We start from the raw sequence: 26,995 nt of genomic DNA on the forward strand, positions 1-26,995 counted from the left end.
ATGAGCAAGAGGGCCCTCACTCTGGCCCGCACACTGAGTTGGGCCACGCTCCCACGTGGATTTCGGGCCAGCACTCCACAGGGCCACAACCAGGGCACCCCGACGGTCTGAAGGAGGGGGGAGGGTGCCGCTCAAAGAGTCCAGCCCGTGGGTCAAGGCCTGATCTCACAGCTCCCAAGACCTCTAGTGGGAGCAGATCGCAGCTTTAATGGGTGCAGGGGGTCTTCCGTTGCTGTGTGCGGGCTCACCTGTTGGGGGCGGCGAGATCAGCTCCGCCAGCGGCATCCGCACCAAGCCGCCATTTCCCACCTCACAGGTGGAGCCGCTACGCTGGTGTGATCACAGTCCCGAGCCAAGGCGGATCGCGGCGGCGTCCCTCTGCCGCGGCACCCGCTGCAGGCTCACCGGGGACCGCTGAGAGGATCCTCACGAGTATGTGCCACTGCCCACGGAGCCTCTCCACCCGGCCGTTGGATAAGCCGCGGTTCGATCGGTGGCGGGCGAGACGCCAGCCGTCAAAATAGGTGTCGGCGCCACACCGCTGCCAGAATTACGCCTCCGTACCGGTCAACGGTCCAAGGTAAGATCTAAGGCGAGGTCAGCGGGTCCGCTATGCACCGCTGTATGGCATGGGCCTAGGCCAGGGATCGGAGCAACGAGTAGGCACGTCCTACTCAGTCGCCATCTTGGCCACACTCCCATGAGGAGGCTTTGAAAGGACAATTACTATTCTTGAGAGTACAGATTCCTTTACATCCCAAGAAACCACACTAATGATAACCTTTTGCCTCCCACATTGAGTACTACAACTTGCTGCTGTATTTCCTAGGTCTGCTCCTACATGATCTGATCACCTTTTTTTCTCTTGGCCTCTGTGCACGAACAATGGCATGGACATGTTTAACTTGTAAATCACGCAGTAAACATCATGTAAAAATATTATAAAGCCTTTTTGAAATTTATAGAAGTGTTTAGGCATATATTAAAAACGTATTTTTATCTGAAATTGAACTGTAATTGTTTTAAAGCCGACCTCCTACACAACATCAGGTAACAATAATCTCATGTATTTAACTTTTACAAATTTTAATTACGCGATAAGCGACGAAAAACACATATTTGCATATTCTTACTTTTTTGTGTGGATGCAATGTATTTTATGATAATCTTTATTATTCAGAAAAATAGGTTTGCATATGTAACTCTGTGACCTTAAGGACTCAAAATGATTTCATGATAATATAATTCCCTCATCAAAAGTTAGTTTAAAATGACTTTATGATCATCAAGACATTAAAGTCTATTGCTAACAGAAATTTGTGACAGAAAAAGAGGTCCAGTAAGAAACAACATCCAGTTGGTATCAGTACTTGCAAGAATCAGTTGACAAAAGGTAACAGTGGGTTGATCTAAGGCATGGGTACTCACAAACATTTCCCCAGGGGCCACAAAGTACTGTCTGTGGCTTCCCGAGGGCCACACCGATGCCAGCAGGGGAGGGTCAGGGTGTTGAAAGGTGGGCGTAGGGTGACGCAAAGCAGATGCATGATAAAGATAAGTTGTCTAGAAAACATTATTTGCTTGTTTACCCTTAGTTTACTTAACCTGAAAATAAAGAATGCAATTTCACAGCTTCCTGAATGTTCATGCTCTGTCAAGTGCTGTTCACCAGGGGGCATGCGTCCCCCGGGCCGTACTTTGAGTATCCCTGATCTAAGGGACTCATTAGGAACGTTCTTCCACAAGAATGAAGCAGAAATAACTTATTGAACACATATTTCTGTGTGCAAATGTCTAGTGAAAGCATACAGTGAAAGGAAAGGTATCTAAACTTATTTATTTTTTAAAAATAAGCATACAGACTTAAAGCACTTCTAGAAAAAATAACATTTATGCTAAAACCTAGATAACTGTAATAACGAATATCAAGTAAATTGTAAGATTGGATTAAGACTTTCAGAAGGGTCTGAGACTAATGAAAATAGTGTGAGTGCTTGAACAAATACTAAATGTACAGTTCTTTTTACCACAAAGCATAATCTCTTTACAACCATAAATATTATTACACATTTCACCTTTTTGTGCTTTGGATGTGATCTCAAAGTATTTCACTGTTAGATCTTGAATAGAGAGGACGGCTGAGTGGGCTTTTCGCTGCCAATCAGCATCTTCCTTTGTGAGACTTTCTATTCGACGTGGACCCAAATAATCATTTTCAAGGGAGATCTAAAAACATAAAATTTGGTAGCAATTAAAATTTATAGTTATCAACTGTGTACAATATTATTAACTTTGAAACGTGTTCTAGAAGTATAATTGTGCAAAAAAAAAAGGGTTCCGATTTGCTGCTCCCCAATTATGATGTACATTATTGTACAACTCACTTAAATAGAATTTTGAATTAAAAGAATGATTTATAAATTAAAAATACACACACACACACACACACACACACACGCACACACACACACCAAATGAGAATGGAATTACACCAAACTTGACATGAACTTAGAACTCTAGTCAAAAAAATAACATCTTTGCACGGTCTGGTGTAAATCTATTAAGTAGGTATTGAGAAATTAGCATTCAACAATGTTTGGGGTGGGTGTAAAAGGGTTAAAAAGAAAAAATTGTCTAGAACATTAGAACATGGATGGTCTACGCGCTAAATAAATAAAAAATAAAAAAAGAGACACCCCCCCCCCCCCAATCCATTTCAGGCCACCAACCCAAAGATGGAAAGATGGATACGTGGACCAAGCAGCTTCTACTTGACTGGCTCCAAAAGAGAAGGATTTACTGCGGCTGCCATAACAGTATGCAAGGCCTAGCGCATGACCTTAAAAAAAAAAAAAGAGCCATAAAAGGACAAGCAGGAGCATCCCTGACCGCCTGGCTCAGGTGGTGGGGGCTCAAGAGGACTTCACCCTCTTTCTTCTGCCCAGAGGTAAAACAAAGATAATTGTACATTTTGTCTTAAGGTTTATGAACCCTAGCTACAACCTGCGAACCAGCAGCCAGGTTTCCCGGTCCCTTGTCTGACCTCCTGTGGGAAACATAGATAAGGTACTAGATCGCCATACCCAGTTGAGGGTCCAACAAGTGTCTGTGAACCATGTAGCACCGTCTGCTAATCATGTTAACTTGAATGGCCATGCATGGATACATTCCTTCCATCGCCAATTGCTTGCCTTACCTATGCAGCCTTTAAGTGGTACCATCTAGGTTGGATTTTTTTTTTTTAATAGTTCTCTCCCAAAACTTGCCATAATCATGGCTTGTTTTTCTTCCTGAATTCGACTAAAGCAACTGTGTCTTCACTGACTCCAGTAACTGGGTATTTACTGCTCAAATTTATTTTATTTGAAAAGTTTTATATAGAGCAAACATGACCCTTGTTGGTATCCGAGCACTTTACAGATGTTTAAAGATCAGAAACATATGAAACCAATATTATCATAGTCGAGAGACAGTACAGAATATGGCAAAACCCCGGCTGAGGGTGTGATCACCTCAATGATACGACAGATAAATGATAAGACAGATAGATAAAAAACAATGGTAAAATAAGTGAGCAGTAATCGAGAGTGAAGTTGACGAGTCCTGATATCGTCAGAGAGAAGCGTTCCAAGGATCTAGGGCACAAATGTTTTCATGAGTAGTGCTTTAACTTCTTTCTTGAAAGATGCAGTTGAGGCATTCAGTCTCGTTTCAGAGGGGAGGGTGCTCCAAATTCTTGAGGCGATGTCCGAGAAGGCTCTATAGAAGGTTTTCTTTTTAAAGAATCTCTGTGGTTTCAGCAGCAAATTGCTGGAGCTTCTAGAGGATCAGGAGCCTTGGGAAAGTTCAAGCTTCTGAGCAAGGTAACTTGAGATATTGAAGTGTAGGGCTTTGTGGGTCATACATGCAACTTTCAGCTGAATTGTTGCTTCTTTGGGAAGCCTGTTGAGGGATGTGAAATCAGGGGTGACTTGATTGTTTCTTTTTGATCCAGTGATGAGCCTTTGCATCAGAGTTAAGCGAGGCCCTTAAGGGAGCCGTTTTAGATTTGGGCAACCTGCCTAGGGTTGCGCTTCCATAGTCTAACCTGGGAACCACTAGGGCCTGGATGGTAGAGTTGAAGTCCTTGGGGGTAGGAAGGGTTTTTAATTTTCTTAAGATGTTCATTTGGAGGTTTGCTCCTTTGGTTGTAGCATTAATGTGCTTCTGCAATTTAAGGTTCTTATCTAGAGTTATTCCCAGTGATCTCGCTGAATCAATACGTTGCGGCAGGCAGTTGAAGGCTGTTAGTTGCTTTATCCATTCGTTAATGACGGTTGACTGATGGGGCGGGGCGATCAGGAGGAATTCAGTTTTGAGAGTGTTTAGTTTGAGGTAGTTGCATGTCAGCCAATTTTATTTATTTTATTTATTTGCTGCCTACTTGCCACCTTCATCCTCCATCAAAACGAGGCAGACGTTCCATCCGCATATTATAAGAGCATTAGAGTCAATGCACCACACATTACGGCAGAAGGGACATCTGCCATGTTTTGCTTCGAACCATGTCCGTCAAAGCTGAATGTACTAAGTCTTTCTGGAAATTCTTCTTATGGAACTTAGCAGATCTGCTGAAGGATTTTTTTTACCACAGTATTCAAATGTAGGTATTTGCATACAGTATGAGAAATGTGTTAACAAGGCTTCTATAGACTCACCTTTCTCAACTTACTACCATGCAGTAGAAGAAGCTGTGTTTTTCGCAGCGAGTGCACTGGCGGTACAAAAAGAAAATGTTACTTCCTAGTAGTCCAGATTCTTCATCATAGGAATCCTCACTGAAGTTATAAACGTTGAATATTCTCACCTATGCTCCGCCACTCCTCATTCTCCAAGCCGGCAACGTCGTGGTTCCACTTAACTCTGAGCTGTGTTAGGGGATCGGTCATGTTATTAATAAGCTTCTTGTATATGAGAGATATGGCCTTTTCCGGCAGATCTCCATCTAATATCCTGTCTTCTAGAGGGGAGGAATCCGGAAGGGCCGTACCCTTATGGAGCACCGATAGTAGTGCGTGCCTAATTTGAAGATACCGGAACTGCTCGAAACTGGCCATTTCATACACTTGATTTAGTTGAGAGAACGGTATGACGTTCCCGGATCTCCAGAGGTCTCCAATTCTGGCGATACCAATAGTATCCCACTTGTCGAACCCCAAGTAGCATGACAGCCGACCCAACTGGTCACAGTGCCAAAGTGGCGTGGCCTGAGTAAGCCTGTCCTCCAATCCCAGGCTTTTAGGGACTACTTTCCATACGTGCACAGCATGTTTGGTCGGGCTGGTCAGGGCGTTATTCTGAGATTTTGTGTACAGTGCACCCGTAAGCCCACCCCCGGGGAGGAGCCATCGATCAATCCGAAATGCCGGGTCATCATGTCGCCTGTAGGTGCATTGGTTAATGGCAGCAAGCTGCGAGGCCCAGCCCAGCGTGTGTTTGTGCATGGCTATGCTGGGCGGTTTACCCTCTCACAGCAAGTCTCGCACAGTGCCCTCCAGCTCTTCAAAGTAGGATGCCGCGACCGGAAGGGGTGTGTTTTGCAATACATACAAAAAACGGGGGAGGGACATCATCTTGAATAGGGCTGCTCGGCGTAGGAGGGTCAGGGGGGAGCGATTTCCAGTGTTGGATGTCAGATTTGAGACACTCAAGTGGAGGTCGGAGGTTGGTGTCATAAAATCGCATCTGGTCTTTAGATCCCCAGATACTTGAAGCCATCAACGGCCTCTGTCAGCAGGCAACCCCGGGGAAGCCGAGGTCTCTGCCCACTAAGGACAAAGAGGACCGATTTTGACCAGTTGATCCTATATCCTGCGAATCTGCCGAAGCTATGAAAGATATCCATCACCACATTAAGGGACTTCGCCGGAGAGGCGAGATAGAGCAGGATATCAACCGCGTACAATGAAATACGATCCTCCCATCCAGGTGCCCAGTTAAGGCCTCGAATGGCGGGGTCCTGGCGGATCCAAGCTGCGAGAGGTTCCAAGGCCAAAGAAAAAAGGAGCGGTGATAGGGGGCAACCATGCCTGGTGCCCCAACCGAGAGAGAAGACGGGGTTTTCGGTTGTTTACGACCACTTGCGCCAATGGTTGACAATACAATAAGCGCACCCAGTTAACGAATTCCGGACCTAATCCTAACTTGCGTAGCACCGCAAACATATATGGCCATTCTATGGTGTCAAAGGCCGAGGCAGCATCCAGGGACGCCACTACCGTATCTTCTCTGATCGTATCTGCTCTACAAAATACTGTGTGCTATCTGCAGAGGTTAAGAGACGTGTTTCTTGCGGGCATGAACCCGGATTGATCCGGGTGAATGAAATTGGGAAGAAATGTTAATAAGCGAGTGGCAAGGACTTTTGCAAGGATCTTAGCCTCGCAATTAAGGAGTGAGATGGGTCTATATGAGGAACACTGATTGGCGGGCTTACCCGCTTTGTGAATAACAATGATGTTGGCTAGTCTCTGGTCTTCAGGAAGAATACCTAGCTCTTTACTGTCTTTAAACATGGCAGTGATAAAAGGGGCGGTCATGCCCACCGTCAGTTTGAATAATTCTATGGGGATCCCGTTGGGGCCAGACGCTTTCCCCCTCCCCGCAGATCGTGGATGGCCCTTTCGAATTCGGTCGCCATGATGTCCTGGTCTAAGTCAAGACTCTCCTCCTCTGTGACCACCGGCATGTGTATATCACGTAAGAGGGAAGAAGCCTCTTCCTCTGAGTGGGTCGTGCTGGAAGAGTACAGGGAGTGGTAGTATCTACCAAATGCACCCGCTATGTCTTGCGGAGCTGTGGTGCAGGAATGCAAATCGGTAGCAATCTCAGCCACCACACGTCATGCCCCGTCCAGCCAGGTCAACAATTTACCTGCTTTGTGACCCACGTCATAAATTCTGCTAAGGGTAGCCCGGTACTGCACCTTGGCCGCTTCCGTGGCCAGGTCAGAGTGCTCCTTAGTTTTAATACGAAGCAATTGACACACTTCTTCCGAGTCTTGCGATCGAACTGTGCGTTCCAATTCTGGGACCTCCCCCTCGATACGTGTCACAGCAGCTGCCTTCTCCCTGCGTTGCCCTGAGATTTGCCTCAGGACCACTCCGCGAACAACAGTCTTATAGGCCTCCCAGAGCGAGACGGTTGAGCTGACAGACCCCAGGTTTTCTTGAAAATACAGGTCTGTTTCAGTCAGAACCTTGTCCATGATAGGGGGGTTCATAAGATACCACGAGTTGATCGGTGCCACTCGGCCAACCGAGGGCTCCCCAACCTCCATTCTGCACAATATGGGGGAGCGATCCCATATGCCCCTGGCTAAGTGTTGAATTTCTTTGAAGGTACAAAGCTGATGAATGAGAGTAAGCACATAGTCAGTGCGTGTCATGGTGCCATGGGGACCCGATAGATGTGTGTATTGGAGTTCCTCTGGGTGCAGGCATCTCCAGACATCCGCCAATCCCAATGCACCCAAAAAGCTATGGATCCGTTTACGCTAGAGTGGCAGGTCTTTCTGGGGCCAGCGATCCAGGGAGTCTGAGACAATAGAATTGAAAACCCCACCAATCAGTAAGCGCCCATCAGGGAGGCCCAGGAGAAGGTCGCCAAGATCAATAAAAGCCTGCGTGTGGAGGCTGGGTGGATTGTATACTGAGCATGAGGATTCTTAGTATCACACAGCAGGATTACCATCTCCTGTATAATAACTCTGTACAACCACCTCTATCGTCATCCTTGAACGACAGGCCCACAGTATCATTACACTTCTAGGTAGAATGCCTGAGGGTACCTTTTGGGTATATAAGCACCACACCTTAGCTGGGCTAACCAGAGGTGAAGCTTCCATGCTGACATAAGAGTCCCTACACGCAGAAACTCCAGCGTGCAGTGGTCTGACATCCCGTGCGGGGTGTTCAACTCGAGACCAAGATGGGGTCCTTCGTTCTTTCCCATCAGGTAATGGGGTTGGCTCTTTCCCTGGGGGATTCTTGGCTTCACACCTACATACATGCTAGGTACACTTAGCTAGGGTTTGCATCTTAGGAGTATGATTGATTACTGCCATGTATCTATATGCCTGCATATATTCACTGTTTTAGCACCATGGTAGGACTCTATATCTGTTTTTTACTCGGTCGGTGCTTGCAATCGTATGTATCTGTTTCGGTCTAATGCTTGTTGCAGCAAACCAATTTTATATTAGGATGACGCAGGTTCAATAAATGCTTATTGAAAACGTCCTCATTGTTTATTTTGAGCATCTTTGAGATTAAGTGAGCACGAGTGAGCGAAAAGTACTGTACTGTTTCCACAATCCTTGAAGGATCAAGGGTTGTCATGTTCGATAGTTGCCAGAAACTATTCGCTCCTTGGTAAGGTTAGAGGGCTTAGAGTGGCACTGTGAGCTAGCTGGTTTAAAGGCTAACATATCCTTTGGGGGTTTCTGGAATCAGTCTGGACACCAAACCCTTAGTTTATGTTGTCTAAACATAAGTTCCTATATAGATTTGTAGGAACTACATGACATGGTGCAATCAACGTTGGTTTGGTTCTTATTTAACGGTCACATCGGAGTAGTTCAGTCGAGCTTCTCAGAGACCCCTACTCACATTTACCCAGAGGTGTCTGGAGCGGGGAGGGAAAATCTGCCACAGCTGAGTAGGTATATCCTATGTATTGTATGTAGGTATATTCAAGATTGAAGGATTATAGTTCCCCACACTGTGCAAAACCTTAACTCTTTCTCTATAAACGTCCACCCATAATGTCTCAAACCACAGACACCGGTGCTGGTGGTAATGCTAGTGCTAGTAGCGAGGAAGCTGAGCAGGAAGGTGCTATAAATATTTCAGAAAACTGCAGAAATGCACTTGCTGTAAAATTAGAAAATGTTGGTCCTTTCTCGTTCGGTGGGACCGTTACCTTCGTGATTGAGGCACATGAGTCATTCAGAACAGAGGTGTTCTATTTTTGGGTTAAATTCCCGCCTGCAGATGCACGCACACATACATTTCTTTCTTATACTCCGGTTGAAATACCAGATGAATACTCTCCATATGAGGACATAGAAGTCCTGTTAACTTACCAAGAACATTTAAATTGGTTTAAAGGCACCCTCCCCATACCACAGATAAAGTGAGCCTCGGTCGGCTCAGCAGAGACAGAGCAACTTGGCCAGTCCAAGCTGCTTCCACACCACATACAGAGATTGATACATTAACAGCAGCAGACTTATGTCCACTTCACAAAGAAATAATTAAACTATACAGAAATCTTAAACAGTCCACAATGCAAACATTCACAATTCAACCAACAAGGGTCACTCAGTCTGGTCAACTACAAGTGACTGCAACTAAAATCATCCCACAAAAGCTGAACACAATTATGGAAAGAATGCCCACTAAATGTGTTCAAATGCCATTTTGGATAGCAAAGAGAATAGCGCAGCTTGAGGCAGCTTTTCCACACACTGGCCCACGAAAAAAAAAAAACACAGAATACTGACTATTTGCTTGCCTATGGGGATAGCTCCCCGATAGAGGATTCTACCCACTTGGGGTACAGTTTTCACTGCCGTTTATACCAGAATGCATGGTCCACCCTCAATAGCAGTCATACCAGAAGTATTGGAACAAATACAGAATGAGTATGGGGCAGTACCTGTCCTGGACTGGAGGATGAAATTGATAGGCAATTTTTCCCAGGTATCAACAATTATGTTGGCGAACATAAAAGGGAAGGCAGCAGCGGTGGCTATACGCCAACGCTTGACGGAATGTACTCCTGCACAACAGGAGCAAGAATTACCAAAAATTATCGAAGAAACCTATGCGTCACTAGGTAGAGATAATTTGGGGGCTAGACCAGTGAAACCACAATTAATGTGTAATACTGAAAACGATAACGCAAGCACCTGATTCTTTTAAAAAGAAATGGGACACTAAACAAGCAAAAACAAGTAAAATGCATCACAATCACAGGGTGGGTCTCCTCAACTGGAGCCCTCTGACATGAAATATAATCTTAGGAACTGTGACACTATTAAAAAACCTGACAGGTATCAGGATACTGATAAAAGTTCCTCTCGTTCCTTCCAGGGTTCATCAAACAACTCAGAGAGGTAAGGACGGTCCGAATGTAGATCAGAAGAGCGAGCAAAGACAACAGACACATCGCACTTCAGATTATATTATCAAACAAGAAGATAAACCAAAATCTAAACCTTGATTTAAAAAGAAGAAGGTAGCTGGCCTTAAAATAGGAAATGCCCAGGATACGGAGGACTATCACGATGGAAACACCCGCTACTAGGATAAGTGTCCCACATCAGTTATACAGAATAACACTCCAAATGGAGGGGGACATACAAAGGAAAGTGAAATGTCTCTTTTGGGAGAACCTGTCAATCCTATATGGGTATGATATCCTTTTGGCTGAAAAAGATTGGCCACCTGAGTTCGTTATGGACTGCCCAAAAGGAGAAGCTGTAATATTACCAGCCTTCTCCGACTTCATTCCAGAATCACTTAGACATTCATGCGTGCAGGAGTGGGCGGTAGCACTAGCTCCTGAATTATACTGCACTCGTTTAGGGAGGGATGTGGAGTCTCCTCACCATGAAATCCCAGTAAAATTACTCCTACACCACAGAGGCAGTACCCAATTAAACATGACACAAAGAAACAGGTCAGGGAAATCTTGGATCAACTTGAAAACCAAGGTGTAATCGAGAATTGCACCTCCTCCATGAATAAATCTTTGTTTCCCGTAATGAAACCCGACAATTCATACCTCCTAGTTTTAGACTATAGGCATCTGAACACATGCACAAAGACATTTGCAGTACAAAATGCAAACAGTCCTGCATTAACGATTAACATTGTGTGGAAGAAATACAAAACGACACTGGATATCTCAAACGGATTCTTTTGCCAAAATATAGTGCCTGAAAGAAGATATTTGATAGAATTTCCAGTGCTTGGCTCTCAGCACCAGTTCTGTAGACTGCCCCCAGGGTATAAAAATAGCCCCGTTGTTCTCAGCAAGTGTATCAGGTTCGCTTCAAAAGTGTGATAAGGAGGCATTATCCTATGTAGATGACATTTATCTGATGAACAATGAATTATTGCATCACTTGCACAGGGTGAACAACATAATTCTGGGGTTCGCCTAGGAGGGCTACATATTTTACTTAAAAAAAAAAAAATTATAAAAAAAATAAAACAATTCCCCCCTCAATGTCCTACTTTTAGGATATGAGCTCTCAAGTGAAGGAAAAAGCCTACCAGCTATTTATTTTTAGAAACATGTGCGCTGCTCTAACCTCCAAAGGCTCTGAAAAACTTACAAATCATTTTAGGATTCCTAAATTTAGGTAGAACATACATTTTGGATTATGCAGAAAAGGTCAAACCTTTAAAACCCTTTACCTTTAAAGGTAAAACCTTCAAAACACATACACGTGTAAATACTACAAACTTGGTGATCTGTGTAGTCATGGGTCAATCTGGGTACACCTACCTCAATTTCAATGAAGGGGAAATATTACCCATTCCATACAAATCTAATTTGTACACAAACGCTGAAATGCGTTTTGCATCCACAGAAAAAATACTGACAGCTGTACAAACTGCTGTAGCACTGGCTCAGGGGAAATAGATAACTGTCATGACCCCAGTACCAACCTTAGAGGCTGTTATAAAAGCAAGTGTTTCAAAAGCAAAAGTGCTACATCCGTGATAGATTCCGTAGGGTAATTCACTCACTCCAACAGATGTAGATTACAAGTTTGACTCTATATTATAATCACAAGCATTTCTGTAGTACGAATAAGAATATCCTCTCCCGAATGAAATAATGCCTCTAGATCAATATGAATACATCATTTACACTGATGGATCTGACCAGCCGGTGTAGGAAGTAAACAGCAATGCAGCATAGCATTTGCGATTGTAAAGGGACATATGCAGGACGGCAAATTCCATCCGAGCAATACAGAGCCACAGTCTCTAGGAGATTGCAATACGGAGCCACAGTCTCTAGGAGATTGCAATACGGAGCCACAGTCTCTAGGAGATTGCACGGCACAGTTGGCAGAACTAAAAGCCCTGTTACTGGCACTAAAACATACAGATCGGGAACTCCCCACACTTATTGTGTGCGATTCCTTTTACTGTGTCCAGTCATACAATGCATATCTTCACTATTGGGGCCAAAATGGGGTTAGAGATTCCAAAGGTTGCACAATTAAGCACAAGTTGCTTTGGGATCAAGTGGCAGAGCTGAAAAAAGGCTTGCCACGGGCTCATGTAATTCACACATTGAGTCATCATTGTGCTGGCGTGCACGCTGAAGGGATTTCACTGGCTGATGAAGCCGCCAAGGCAAAAGTGAGAACTGCTGTAGTCGCTGCAATCACTCGATCTAGCACAAGGATAGACGGACAGATAATGATAGCTGTGAACGCTACGCGTAACAGCTCAGCCTTGCCAAAAAGATTTCCACTTAAGTACTCCTATAAATTAGTTGCACAAAATATTCTGTATGCTCAGATTACAGGAATGGGGAATACATTAATACCAACATGGATTGCAGATTAGGTTTAATTCTAGCTGCACACGAGGGTCTGGGTTTAGCACACACCGGTATTACTGCAACGGTTTCAATACTGAAACAACGGTATTAGTGGCCAGGTCTTACTAAACAGACCGAAGGATTTGTCTTTAAATGCGACATCTGTCAGCAGATGAAGGGTTTCACCATAGCCCCTTCGCCACAAACACCACTACTGATATCAGACAGACCCCTCACATGCTTCTATTTGGACCACTGCGGCCCCTTACAATCTGACAGGGCTTACAGGTACATCCTGGTGGCAGTGGATTCATGCTCTAGATTCCTGTGGGTCTGGCTTCAGTGCTCGGCTGGCGCTCAAACTGTTATAAGGGATTTGTGACTCTTTATAGGAACATACGCAATTGGCACATTACATTCTGATCGTGGACTTGTGTTTATCTCTCAAGCTTACAAAAAAGCCATGGGAAGTTTGGTGTGGTCTTGCGGTACTCCTTTGCGTATCATCCAGAGGGAAATACGATTGCGGACAGGAAAAACCGGGACTTAAAGCAATCCTTAACAGCAAGGGTATCGGGCTTGGGTGGCAGTTGGGCCAATCACCTATATGGGATCCAGAGGGCACTTAATAACATGCCAAGAAGTTCCCTAAGGGGCCGTACTCCATATGAAGTCCAGTTTGAGACTAGAATGTGGGTACCTGACCTCGATTGTGGCAGTGCAGTGGCAGTTGAAAAACCATTTGACATCAATGATCGTTTGGCTGTTTACAGGAACTCAATGAGTTTCGGGCATTACAAAGCAATGCCCAAGTAATACGCACCGCCACTGGGGAAGTGAAAACTGTTTCGGCAAGACCTGCTTGAATCCCTAAGATCGGGGACCAGGGAAGAGAAAATACTGTGGATAAAAACAAGAATTTGGGCCATCTTACAGAGCACCGTTACCTGTCCTGGCTGTCGAGGAACAAGAACAGCACTTCTTCCAGCCCTTGCCGGCAAGAAAGAAACGAAATGTGTCCCCATTGATCTGATCAAACCACACAATGTGGCAGATACTGAATAGTAGGGCCGCATGGGCTTCTGGGTAGGTGCCGATCTCCTCTCGCTACAATACAGGAAGTTCAGACAGAAAGATTAATAACATTTGAAGATCCTATTCTATGAAGTGAAGGACCTACCAACAACGGAATGGAACTCGTGCCTGTTAAAATTGAAGAGCAACAAAATACAAATGAAACACAGATCTCAATACGGCCTAATACCGACATCTATGTGAATATGTCTCAAAACGAGTCATCTGCCACTTCTACAAAACATGCTGAGCTACCAAAGATAGATCGAACTGCGTCTGGCTACTTCATTTATTTTGATACTTTCTTTCTGGATTCAAGTGAACCCAAGTCACCACCAGCTCCAGTTTCCCACAAACAAAAATGAATATGCTACTTACCAGTATGCATCTGTTCTTGGCATGTAGGGCTGCTGACATTCATATCTGTGCATAGATCGCCGCCTAGTGTTGGGTCCGGATGTTTGCACGTTGTTGTCCTGTAAGAGTCTTCGAAGTATCCTGGGATAGGCGACTCCTCCCCTGGACTACAGTGCGCATGGGCATCCTCTCCATCCTCAGATTGTTTTTCGCCATTGTGGCAGTGATGGAGTAGATCCAGAAAGTGATGACCATGCTTACAGTAATTCTGAGAGCTGCAGCTGCTACAGGCGCCGGGGAGGAGGGAGGGCGATATGAATGTCAGCAGCCCTACATGCCAAGAACAGATGCATACTGGTAAGTAGCATATTCAGTTCGAGGCATGTGGGCTGCTGAATTCATATCTGTGCATAGAATACATAGCAGTACCTCCTATTAGCGGCGGCTACCAGTGCCAGCTGCAGCGGTCTGAAAAAGAGTTTTGAGAACAGCCTGTCCTACAGCTGCCAGCTGTTTTGATTGCACATCTACACAATAGTGTTTGGTAAATGTGTGTGTAGTGGACCAGGTGGCTGCTCTACATATATCATGCAAAGGGATGTTTCCCAGGAAAGCCATGGAGGCCCCTAACTTGCGTGTTGAGTGGGCTCGTGGGGGAATCGTTAATGTGCGTTTAGCCTTTTGATAACAAATTTGAATACATTTAACGATCCATCTGGCTATACCTGCTTTGGAGATAGCGTTACCTTTGTGGTGTGGGGCAAAGGCAACGAAAAGTTGTTTAGTCTTCCTAAAGATCTTAGTCCTGTCGATATAGTACATGAGGGCTCTCTTCACATCTAGTGTATGGAGTTCTCTTTCTGCGACAGTTTGTGGGTTTTGACAAAAAACGGGCAGTTCAATAGTTTGATTCATGTGGAACTGCGATATCACCTTGGGCATGAATTTGGGGTTGGTACGTAGTACGACCCTGTTGGCGTGAACCTGTATAAATGGCTCTTGAACGGTTAGTGCCTGGAGTTCACTAACTCTTCTTAAAGAAGTGATCGCTACTAGGAAAGCTACTTTCCAGGTAAGGAATTGAATCTCGCATGAGTGTAGAGGTTCAAAGGGTGGACCCATCAGGCGTGTGAGGACCAAGTTGAGGTTCCACATCGGAGCCGGTGGGTGGCTTGGAGGAATTACTCGTTTGAGTCCTTCCAAGAATGCTTTGATGGCAGGCACTCTGAATAAAGAGAGGTGCTGCCTGTTCTGGAGATAGGCTGATATTGCGGTCAAATGGACACGTATCGAGGTGTACGCCAGATTGCATCGGTATAGGTGTAAGAGGTAACAAATTATGTTTTGGATGGATGCGTCTAGCGGGTTAATGTCATTATTATTGCAATAAATGAAGAATCTTTTCCATTTGGCTGCATAGCAAGCTCTGGTAGTGGGTCTTCTAGCTTCCTTAATGATGTCCATACAGTCAGGTGGCAGGTTTAGGTAGCCAAACTCTAGGACTTCAGGAGCCAGATTGCCAGGTTCAGCTGTTGCGGATCTGGGTGCTGAATCTCTCCATGGTTCTGCGTCAAATGCGCGGGTTTGATCCGCAGCCTTTGATGCGGCACCACGGAAAGTTCGAGAAAAGTGGTGTACCATGGCTGGCGTGCCCACGTTGGAGCAACCAGGACGAGTGTCAGTGAGTGTTGTCTGAGTTTGCGAGCCACTAGCGGTATCAACGGTGCTGGGGGAAAAGCGTACGCAAATCTGCCGGACCAGTTCATCCATATCGCATTGCCCTGCGACTGTGGAAACCTGGCGGCAAAGCTTTGGCATTTTGCGTTTTCGCTTGTGGCGAATAGGTCTATCTCTGGATGACCCCATTGCTGGAAGTACGGTTGGAGTACTGATGGGTGTAACTCCGACTCGTGCATCTGGTGGCTGTGTCTGCTGAGCAGATCCGCCATCTGGTTGTCCTTGCCGGGGAGGTGTTCCGCCATGAGGAACATGTTCCTCTGAATGGCCCACTTCCACATGCTCTGAGCCAGATGAGACAACTGTGGAGAGTGTGTTCCTCCCTGCTTCTGTATGTAGTACATGGCGGTCATGTTGTCCGTCCGGATCAACACGACTTTGTTGCACAAGTGTACTTTGAATGCTTTCATAGCCAGGAAGATTGCCATCAGTTCTAGAAGGTTGATGTGCATCTTCTTTTGTTGTGTTGTCCATAGTCCCTGCACTGTGTAGTTGAGTACATGAGCTCCCCATCCCTGGAGAGACGCGTCCGCTGTCAGTATTATCTGTGGAACAGGCTCTTGGAACGGTCGGCCCTTGCAAAGGTTTTGTGGATTCCACCAATGCAGAGAGTTGTATGCCCGACTGCTCACCAACACTAGGTCTTTTAGTTGTCCGTGAGCCTGGTTCCATTGACGTGCTAAGCACTCCTGAAGCGGGCGCATATGTAGTCTCGCGTTTGGGACTATGAAAATGCAGGAGGCCATCATGCCTATCAACTGCATGAACACTCGCGCGGGAAGGGAGTGTTGTGGTTTGAACTTGGAAATCAGCATTTGCATGCTGTTGATTCTCACAAAATTTGGCGGAGCTGTGGCCGCCAGAGTGTCTATGGTCGCACCTAGGTACTGTTGTACGTGTGCGGGTTGGAGATGTGATTTTGGGTAATTTAGTGAGAACCCCAGACTGTGAAGGAGGTGAATGGTGCGGGACATGTGGTTGGCACATTGCTGGGCTGACTTTGCTTGAACAAGCCAGTCGTCCAGGTAAGGGTAGACGTGTATGTGCTGCCTCCGTAGATGTGCCGCCACAGTAGCTAGGCACTTTGTGAAAACTCTGGGTGCTGTTGTGACGCAGAAGGGAAGAACCTTGAATTGGTAGTGCTGCCCTTGAATAGTGAACCTGAGATATTTCCTGTGTGATGGGTGAATGGGTATGTGGAAATACGCATCTTTGAGGTCTAGTGTGGCCAGGAAGTCTCCCTGTTTGAGCAGTGGGAGGACTTGTTGCAGGGTGAGCATGTGGAAATGCTCCGAAAGAATATAGCGGTTGAGGGGTCTCAGGTCTAGTATAGGTCTGAGTGACCCGTCCTTTTTTGGTATTAAAAAGTACAGGGAGTACACCCCTGTACCTTGCTCGTGGACGGGTACGACCTCTATTGCGCCTTTTTGCATCATGCTTAGCACTTCCTGCTGTAATAGCGCTAAGTGCTCTGAGGACATAGGACGGTGTTTTGGGGGTATTGTGGGTGGAGTAGAGGTTAATTCTAGGCAGTAACCGTGTTTGATAATATCTTTGACCCACCTGTCCGTGGTGATGGAGTTGCACGTGTCCAGGAACTTTTGCAACCTTCCCCCGACAGGTGTTGTGTGGTCGGGAGGAAGGGAGAGGGCGTCACTGTTTGTTCTTGGGAGAGGATCTGGTATTGCCGTATCCGCGTCCTCTGCCCTTTGTGCTTGAACCACGATATCCACCCCTGGTGTTTTTATCGTAGGTACTTTGGGTGTTGCCCTTGTTGTAGGTTTGCTGTGACCCTTGTCCTCTACCTGCTCCTCTATTACCGGGGCGACGAAAGGAGCCACTCCGAAAGGTCTGCGTTTGGAGAGCCCCCATGGACTTTGCAGTGTCTGTGTCCTTTTTTATTTTTTCTAGTGTGGTGTCAACCTCTGGCCCGAATAAGTAGTCTGGGTTGACCGGCTGGTTGAGGATGTTATTTTGCACCTCAGGTTTGAATCCGGAGATTCGTAACCAGGCGTGTCGTCGTAACATGACGCTAGTGTTTATGGCTCTGGCAGCTGTATCTGCGGCATCCAGTGCACACTTGATGGATGCGTTTGTGAGGAGTTGTCCCTCTCTGATGAGGATCTCTGCTCCCTCTTCGTATTGGTCAGGGAGATGTTGTAGTAATGTTTCTAGTGTGTCATAATGCGCTCGGTCGTAGCGAGCCAGGAGCGCTTGAGTATTGGCAATACGCCATATGTTAGCTGCTTGGGCCGCAACCCGTTTGCCGGAGGTCTCTAACACCTTGGACTCTTTGTCCGGGGGAGGGGCATCCCCAGTCGTCTGCGAGTGCGCCCGTTTACGAGCATTCGCGACTACTATGGAATCTAGAGGCAACTGTCCTCTAATATAGGTAGGATCCCCAGGCGCTGACCTATATTTTTTGTCGATTCTGGGGTTTATTACTCTGGCCCTGGTGGGTTCTTTGAAAATGTCCTTTGCTGGTTTGAGGACACCTTTCAACATGGGTAGAGTTTTAATATGTTTTTCTGAGGATGCGAAAGTGTCCATGAGAAAATCGTCCTCGATGGTGTCAGAGTGGAGTTGAACACCATGATTGGCCGCAGCACGTTCAATGAGGGCGTTGAATGCGGCAGTGTCCTCTGTGGGAGACGTTTTTGCTCCATAGAGTTGCGGGTCCTGTGTATCCATAGGTGCACCCGAGTCTACAGGGTCATCCCAAGCTTGGTCAGGGTCCTGTTGGCCTTGAGGGTCCATCTCTCCGGGGTAGGGGACGTGGTCACCCATGTAGTCCTCCAAAACGTCTGTGTCGGAGTGTGTCGGAGATAAGGACTGTGGATCTTGGTAAGAGGCATGGAGAGGCTCGTAAAGAAGTGGTTCCGAATCCACTGGCAGCTTTTTCTTTAGTGGGATCCGGTAGGAGTCCAAAGCTGGCTCAGAAGTTATCCTCCTTTTGTGAATCATCATTCTGCCTGTTGCGGCATCGATGATGTGTGAAGGCGACGTCTCCGTAGGAGAGTGTTCAGCAGGTGTGATCCTGGTGTGGGTGACACGTGTTCTGATTTCGAACAGTTTTGGCGCCGTGGATGGTGGCAGGCCAAAAGTGATGTTGGCCGGTGCCGGAGAAGCTTTTTGAGCCTTTTTCGGCTCGGAGCTTGATGTGTCCTGGAGGGCCGCCTTATCTTTGATGCGTTGCAAGGATGCTGAAACTTGCCGCACCTGGAACGCCGACGGTTCTTTGGCGCCGACCGGTTCCGTTGAGGCAGGCGTGGACGTCTTCGGTGCCACGGGGTCATCGAGTCGAGGAGAGGTAATAGCTGTCGACGGCGTAGATGATTGTGCCTTTGGTGCTGTTTTGGAAGTGGTGTGAGATCCAGCAGCCATTTTGACCTTTGTGGTCGGAGCCGATTGTTTCGGTGCCGGGAGCCGAGGCGGCTTGGCGGTACCGATGGTCTTTTTCCGTGCGTCGGCGCTGACGTCGGCTGCTGCAAGCTCGGCACCGAAGTCCCGTTTGGTGCGGTCGGTGCCGACGGGTTTGGCTGGCGTCGAAGGCGTGGTGGGCTTCGATCCGACCAGTGTGACTTTCAGTTTCGGTTTCGGCTGAACCGAGACGGCTTTCGGTTTCGATGAAGGGAAACCAGCCGTTTTGGGTAGTATAGGCTGCCGCTTAATGTCTGAGGCCGGGCCAGAGGGCGGGGCCGAATGGATGCGGGATAGGTCTTGGGTAAGGCCCGAAGGCGATCCCTCGACCGGAGCCACAGACTGACGCACTGGGATATCCAAAGTCTGTTCGGGTAGGCCTTGCTCGTCACCGGAGCTACTCTCTTCGGCCCCTAAGGCCTCATTGTAGTCTCCTACCTCGGTGTCGGCTTCGTCTCTGTGGAAGAGTTGTTCTTCGACGTCTTCCGATCCGGAGTCGTGTTCGGAAGCGGGGCTGGAGGGTAGGTTCTCCACGTCTTGCACATCTTCGTCCTCGGCGTTGAAGATGTCAGTCGGGGCCGGTGCCGCTTGCTGCGCTTCGAGCCTCGCTGCTCGACGATTCCGGAGAGTCTTCTTGGATCGGAATCGGGCACAGGCCATACATGTGGACTCGTTGTGATCCGGTGAAAGGCATTTGTTGCACACCGGGTGGACGTCGACATGGGGATATTTCGCATTGCATACAGGGCACCGCTTGAAGGGCGTCCTCGATTCCATCGTCGATGTCGGGTCGATGGTCGGGTATGATGCGAAAAAGTTGGTTTCTGGAAGTTAGTAAACTAACAAATAACTATCGATACCGATCGGGAACAGTACCGACGCGAACTAAAGGCCTTTTGGCCTGTAAAAAGTTTTTCCTAACTTGAGTCAAGATAAGCACATCCGAACCCAATGGCGGAAAAAAACAATCTGAGGATGGAGAGGATGCCCATGCGCACTGTAGTCCAGGGGAGGAGTCACCTATCCCAGGATACTTCGAAGACTCTTCCAGGACAACAACGTGCAAACATCCGGACCCAACACTAGGCGGCGATCTATGCACAGATATGAATTCAGCAGCTCACATGCCTCGAACCTACGTGATTTCTAACATTGGCTGAAAAAGACTTACTTTGTTACTCCCTGGCTACAGCTCTGGATTGCAATTGATCTATTTTTCCTAGTACTTTGGCTAAGTGTGGTGACTGTCTTTTTCTTGCACCTGAATGGACATTATCTCCAAAAACGCTCCGCAGTACAACATGTGAACTTGGTACTGAAACCGCATGCATCATCACACCGTAAACAAAGAGACCTGTCCTTAGTGAACATTACAGCAGTCCCAGTTCCGGAAGGAATAGTTTGGGATAGGGTTGCATATGATGTATATGGTCCAACTGAACTTTTGAAAATACCACACTTGTTTAATATTTCTTTAAGTGATGTCATCACCGCCAGTAATTTCTCTGATGATTGAGACTTTGAAACGGTCAATACTATACTCTCATATTTAGACACAGCATAGTGAGGAGACACAAGATGACATTCTACATGATGGTTCATACAATTCATCAAACCCCAATCGGAAGAGATGGTTGGTTTGGCCAATCAACACAAAAAGGTGTCTGTCAAGATTCAGTGGTACCACTGAAGGGTTTAGTATCCATAGGCCTGACCAACGTTACATACAATCAGAACACTCGGGTGGTGACAACTTACAGTGTTGAGAAGTTATGCCTAGAGTGGCTAAAAACCTCAACACTGCCCCAGGTGAAACAACACTTGTCCTTACTCTCAGAAAGCATGGATCTTATGGATTTTTTGTACGACCCCCAGACACTACGTCAAAAGTGCTTCTTATATGCCCTTTAAAACGAAGTATGGAAACTCTCTCAACAAGAAGCTGCTGAGAGATTGTGTGAGACTGATAGGGTTAACCTAGAAAAGGCTTTGGCAGTGGTCGACAATGGTATGACCACACTTAGATCCAGGATGTATTCATTGGGGAACATTGTGTCTGCTGCAACAGATGTAATAGAACCGGAATTGTCTATTCTTCAACACGGACAATCGCAGTTGCGATCCATTCTGTTATTGAGCTGGAAGCTGCAATCACTGCGTTCTGGTCACGTGCCCTAGCGGTATATCAATAGTACATCTTTTTTCTGCATACAATCTAACAGAAAGACAGACAAATTTGGCACAAAGAGATGCAAAGTATACAATGCTGCACATTAAAAATCGGAACAACTACCTTTTAGCATGGCTGAGTCACCCTTCACAGAATGGTTAATCCACGGCCATATTACATCACCAGTCACGACATTGCAATTTCAGCACAGTCTACAGTATCTCAGGGTAGGTAGGTATGAAGTGTTGGGAGAGGGGTACATACATGAACTTTGTTAATTACTTTACAGATTTAGATGCAGGAATGGGGACACTCAAGTTTTTCTCAGCAGTTCAGATTGGAAGATTTCATTCAGCGGGTCTCTAATTTGTCAGGATATTATGCTTCATGGAGCATGTAATGCTTTGGTTGCAAACTTATCGTGTCACTTAAAAGGTTCACCAGCTGTTGTGATGTTCAAACTGCTCTCGAATGAGAGTTATTTGATGTTGAATGATCAAGGTTGTTGTGGGATGCTGCCAGGCATTGCATACTTGGTCACAGTAAGTTCCAGGGTTACTTGTATGTAAGTTAGATTTGTTTCCACTGACCCACACAGTCAGGGAGGTGCCCCTACGGCCTTCACTGAATGTTTTCCTTATACGGTTTTGATCTCCAGGTTGCAAGGGCTTCAGCTGAGATATAGGCACTAGCCCAAACTAACTCCCCACTCCATTTTGGGGAAATGGAACATCGTATCTTTAACATGTCGGATACAAGTGGGAATGTGCACCTATTTAAGAGCATAGGTCCTGGACTATTAAAACACCTTTCAGACAATCTGCGGAGTTATCCCATCATTTATACTCTCTGTATTAGGAAGTGTTTTTTGAGGGCTTCTGCTGGTCCTACTCCTTGTAGTGGAGATCCTGGTTTTAATTTTCATGCTACGCAAGCTTCCAAAGAGATGGAAAAAGCACTCCTGGTGCGACTTTGCCGTGAACGTATGGTGTCCATCTGGGCACACCTCAGCTACGGTAGCTAAGCAAGCATTGGTTCCTATTGTTCATATCAATCTGGGTGGCCTGCATCTTGCATGTGCTCTGCTGCCTATTCTGCGGATAGGAATGTGTGTAGGACACTTCCATCGGTTAAGCCACCGAATGTAGACATACTGCTGGACCTCTTAAAGGTCCATGTGTTACAGTGTCCTCAAGTGTATTCCCATGTTGATGGTGGCATTCTTAGGGCTACCACGGAATGCTTCAGCTCGTGTACGAATGGTACCGGCTTTGCAACAGGCTCACAGTTGTCATGTGCTTCCTTTGCTCTATCAACCTGATCCAAGAGGTATTACAGGGACTGTCACCTGTGAAGGAAAGCAACAGTGATGTTGTGTCTACCACACAGGACACAAACATTTGGCTCTCCATGTGATGGGAACAATTTGGCCTTTTCCAAAATGAGCCAAATTGGAATTCGGAAACATAATTTTGTTTTATTTTTCTCCTTGCTCTCACTGGGCACCATGGCTTTCGATGTGCTCAGTTGGTCTGAACAGTATATTGACTTTCTAGGGGACTTATAGAACTTGTCTTTCTTCAAAAAATTCATAGTTTTACAGGATCCGTGTTTTTATATTTTTTTGATTTTATTTAACATTAATTAAAAAAAATGTTTTTAAGCTTCTTAGACTAACATATAGTTTATCTTATCGTGCTTTGGATGAGGAGTGGGCGTTATGAGCCCCAGTGTACCCCAATATAGACTGAGGTAGCTGCACGACCATTTACCTAGATTAGTCCTAACTTGCTCTACATAACGGCTAAGGCGCTGATACTCTTGCCTAGTTATGTGCCGAATAAATGTTGTGTCATTTATTATGCATGAGCATTCTTAGTACCACACAGCAGAATTACCATCTCCTGTATAACTCTGCACACAAGTCACCGCTAGGGTCATCCTTGAGCAATAGGCCCACAGTATCATTGCACATCTAGGTAGAACACCAGAGGGTACCTTTTGGATATACAAGCACTGCATCTTTACTGGGCAAACCAGAGAAGAAGCTTCCATGCTGACACAAGACGCTGGCGTCCCTACATGCAGAAACGCCAGCACGCAGTGGTCTGACATCCCTTACGGGGTGTCCAACTCGAGACCAAGACGACGTCCTTCATTCTTTTCCATCCGGTAATGGGGTAGGCTCTTTCCTAGGGTTATTCTTGGCTTCACACCTACATACACTTAGGTAAACTTAGCTAGGGTTTGCATTTTAGGAGTACGCTGGATTACTGCAGTGTATCCATATGTCTACATGGAATACAGTACATTAGAACGAGGTGTATTAAATCGCATGTTTTTACAAAGAGGTCGTTACAACGACCATGTTGTTGCTACGCGATGCATTTACATCGCAAGTCATTAGAACGACGTACTGTAGGGGGCGCTCTGGACTTAGGAATAGTATTATTTACTATTCCTACTACAGATTGCGCAACAGTAGGGAAGGTGTTGGAATTAATTTCCATTTCCAATACCTCAGCGCCACCTACAGAAAGTCTTTGTAATGACTTGCGATGTAAATGCATCGCGTACTAACAACGCGGTCGTTGTAATGACCGCATTGTAATAGTATTGCGATGGAATGACAGCGTTGTAAACGCTGTTGCCCCCCTACATATATTCACTGTTTTAGCATCATGGTAGAATCCAACCTTTTATTTACTCTGTCTGTGCTTGCAATTGTATCTCTCTGTTTCTGTTTAATGGTTGTCACAGCACATGTACTTTATACTAGAATGACGCATGTTCAATAAATGCTTATTTAAAACGTCCCCTATTCCATGTATCTCTGAGAAGAAGTGAGCAAGAGTGACTGAGCGAAAAGTACTGTACTGTTTCCCCAAACACCGAAGGATCAAGGTTTGCCATGTTCGATATTTGCCAGAAACTATTCGCTCCTTGGTAAGGTTAGGGGGCTTAGAGTGGCACTGTGAGCTAGATGGTTTAAAGGCTAACATAGCCTTTAGGGGTGTCTGGAATCAGTCTGGACACCAATCCCTCAGTTTATGTGGTCTAAACAAGCAGATCCTATATAGATTTGTAGGAACTACACAACACGCTGTACTGGCTGTTTGCCTCACAGCTCCCGTTCTTTTGGCCTAAATGATGTGAGACAGATTATCTAAACCTAATGACAATCGAGGTGGTGGTAGGTTATTGTTTGACTGCAGAGAAAATTCCTGCAATGCAAAATCTGGATTATAACAAAAGTAACTTTTTCTTCTGTATTGTAGGACGCTCACTGATGGTCATAAACGTAGAGTAGAATAGCAAGCATATCCCTAGTCTGCGTTGACAATATCAAAGAATAATAGTATTGATTATGGGTAACTAACATGGAAATCTCAGTTAACCAAGCAAATTCTTGAAAGCTGCCTGCCCTACTAATGTGTCAGTGCTTGAATCTTCATCCAACCAGTAAGGTTTGGTGAAAGTGTGTATTGATTTCCAGGTATCTCCACTACACATTTTTGTTAAGGGTTCATTCATTAAGCAAGCAGATGTGTGTAGAATAAGCCCTGGGTTTTTCTGGGAGAGGTTTGTTGGATCATTGGTAACAGCAAGAAATGCAAGAAACTATCCACCTAGCAAAGGATTGGTTTGGAAGACGTTCTACCAGTCCCAGGAGGACCACAGTTAACAAATAACAGGCTTGTTTTGGGTATATGTATCAAAATAAAACTTGAGGACTCTTCTAACATCCTAAGACTGTAAAAATCTTTCCACTCCAGAAGTTAGAATGTTGAAAAATACTGGTAAGGAAACAGTCCGAGTTATATGAAAATCTGATACTACTTTAGGCAAAAAGTAAGGGTGTGTTCTAAGGACTGTCCTATTGCTATGAAAAACTGTGTAAGGCTCGACTGCAGAAGTAATTGCTACTAAAAAGCTAATTTCCAAGAAAGCTGTACAAAGAGACCCTCTGCATAGACTCAAAATTGGGAGGCTTTAATTTTGACGAAACCAGAGTCAGTTACTAAGAAGGTGGTGGGAGCCTAAATAAAGAGAAGTCTTCTATCCTTCCAAAAATTCTAATTATGAAAACGGTAAAAAACAGGATATTATGTTTGGTCCTTTTCTGCGGTAATGGAAGCGAGATGACCTTTAACCCATTCATTGGTGGGCCTCACTTCCCCGTGCTAAGCCTTTTTTTAGTTAAACGAGGGTAGTACGCACCTATGCCTCCATAACGTTTTATTCACATAAGGTATCCAGGCCAAATGTGTGTCCTTTTTCCCCCTCCAACATCCTGGAACGTTTACAGATTCCCAGGGTTTCTGGAATCCCTTGGAGAGGGCAGAGCAATTATCCAAAACAAAGCAAAATGTGTATATTTGGTAAAGGGGTGGGGGGGGGGGGAGGGGGAGTGCTGCAGAAGAAAGTGTCAGGTGTTTATCCTGCAAATGGTACTAACAAAGGGTTTGCTGGTGCTAAAAATCACCAGCTTTCCAGCTTTCAGGAACAGGCAGACTTGATTGAATCAGAATACCAAGTTGTTCAACACAGTTTTGGCATTTTACTGGGAGATAGATCATTTTCCCTATTTTTTGTGCTTTTAACCTCTTTCAAGTTAGTGGTGAAAACGGGTGTGAAACCCACAGTGGATCCTGAAATGCTAACATTTTGAATTCGATTTGGGAAAAAGGGGGTGGTGATGGACAGAGTTTCTGAATGATGCAGAATACTCTTACCAAGTCAAGAGATCATGGTTTTAATCCATCACCGTTTTTGCATGTAGCCAGGTTCTGAGCTGGGATGGTGCAGTGAGCTAAAAAACGGTGATGGATCAAAACCATGATCTCTTGACTTGGTAAGAGTATTCTGCATCATTCAGAAACTCTGTCCATCACCACCCCCTTTTTCCCAAATCGATTTTATCCACACTCAGTGTGGGAGGGTATGCTCAGACGTGAGTCCCTTGCTCATTGGACCATCAGGATTCAGGCAAGCCGGGCCGACGAAGGCTGTGATGCCAGAAACCGGTCCCCGGAAGCTTGTTTCCTTCCCAGTATAAGAATTGGCTTGGTAGTTTGGTTTGCCCTGTTCCCATCATGCACTGGGACAGGTACAGACTAATTTGCATGTAGCCAGGTTCTGAGCTGGGATGGTGCAGTGAGCTAAAAAACGGTGATGGATCAAAACCATGATCTCTTGACTTGGTAAGAGTATTCTGCATCATTCAGAAACTCTGTCCATCACCACCCCCTTTTTCCCAAATCAACATTTTGAATTCAGCAAGGGGTCATGTGTGTAGAACTTATCTGCCTGGAGCCGCATTTAAAAGAGGCTGAAAGTTGTGGGCTCATGCCTTTTATTATTATTAACGTTCTACTTGGAACATTTACTTTATGATGTATGCGGCTGCTTGGTGACGCATTAAAAGTGATATGGCAGCAACTGAATATTAGTGTTTTAGTCACAACCAAAACCAGAAAAAATTTAACTATGGATTTTTTTTCACAAATGAGGTTATAAAATATAATCCCGATTGGAAACAGGATTTAATGATTTAATCAGTCAGAATTTTAGTTTAGGAATTAGATAAGGGATTACTTATTATTCTGTTCTAATTATGTAAAA

At 45.5% G+C, this 26,995-nt stretch overlaps 1 protein-coding gene across 2 annotated transcripts in view; it reads right to left on the reverse strand.

Annotated features, from left to right (window-relative positions):
• JMY (junction mediating and regulatory protein, p53 cofactor) overlaps positions 1-26,995 on the reverse strand; it is a 748,581-nt gene that overhangs the window by 582,191 nt on the left and 139,395 nt on the right. For both annotated transcript variants that reach the window (XM_085632252.1, XM_085632253.1), the window contains exon 3: positions 2,076-2,226. In XM_085632252.1, the coding sequence (XP_085488378.1) occupies positions 2,076-2,226 (151 nt within the window). The remainder of the gene's footprint in view (positions 1-2,075; positions 2,227-26,995) is intronic.

The sequence above is a fragment of the Triturus cristatus genome, chromosome 2_1 (genome assembly GCF_964204655.1).
Source record: "Triturus cristatus chromosome 2_1, aTriCri1.1, whole genome shotgun sequence".
NCBI lineage: Eukaryota > Metazoa > Chordata > Amphibia > Caudata > Salamandridae > Triturus > Triturus cristatus.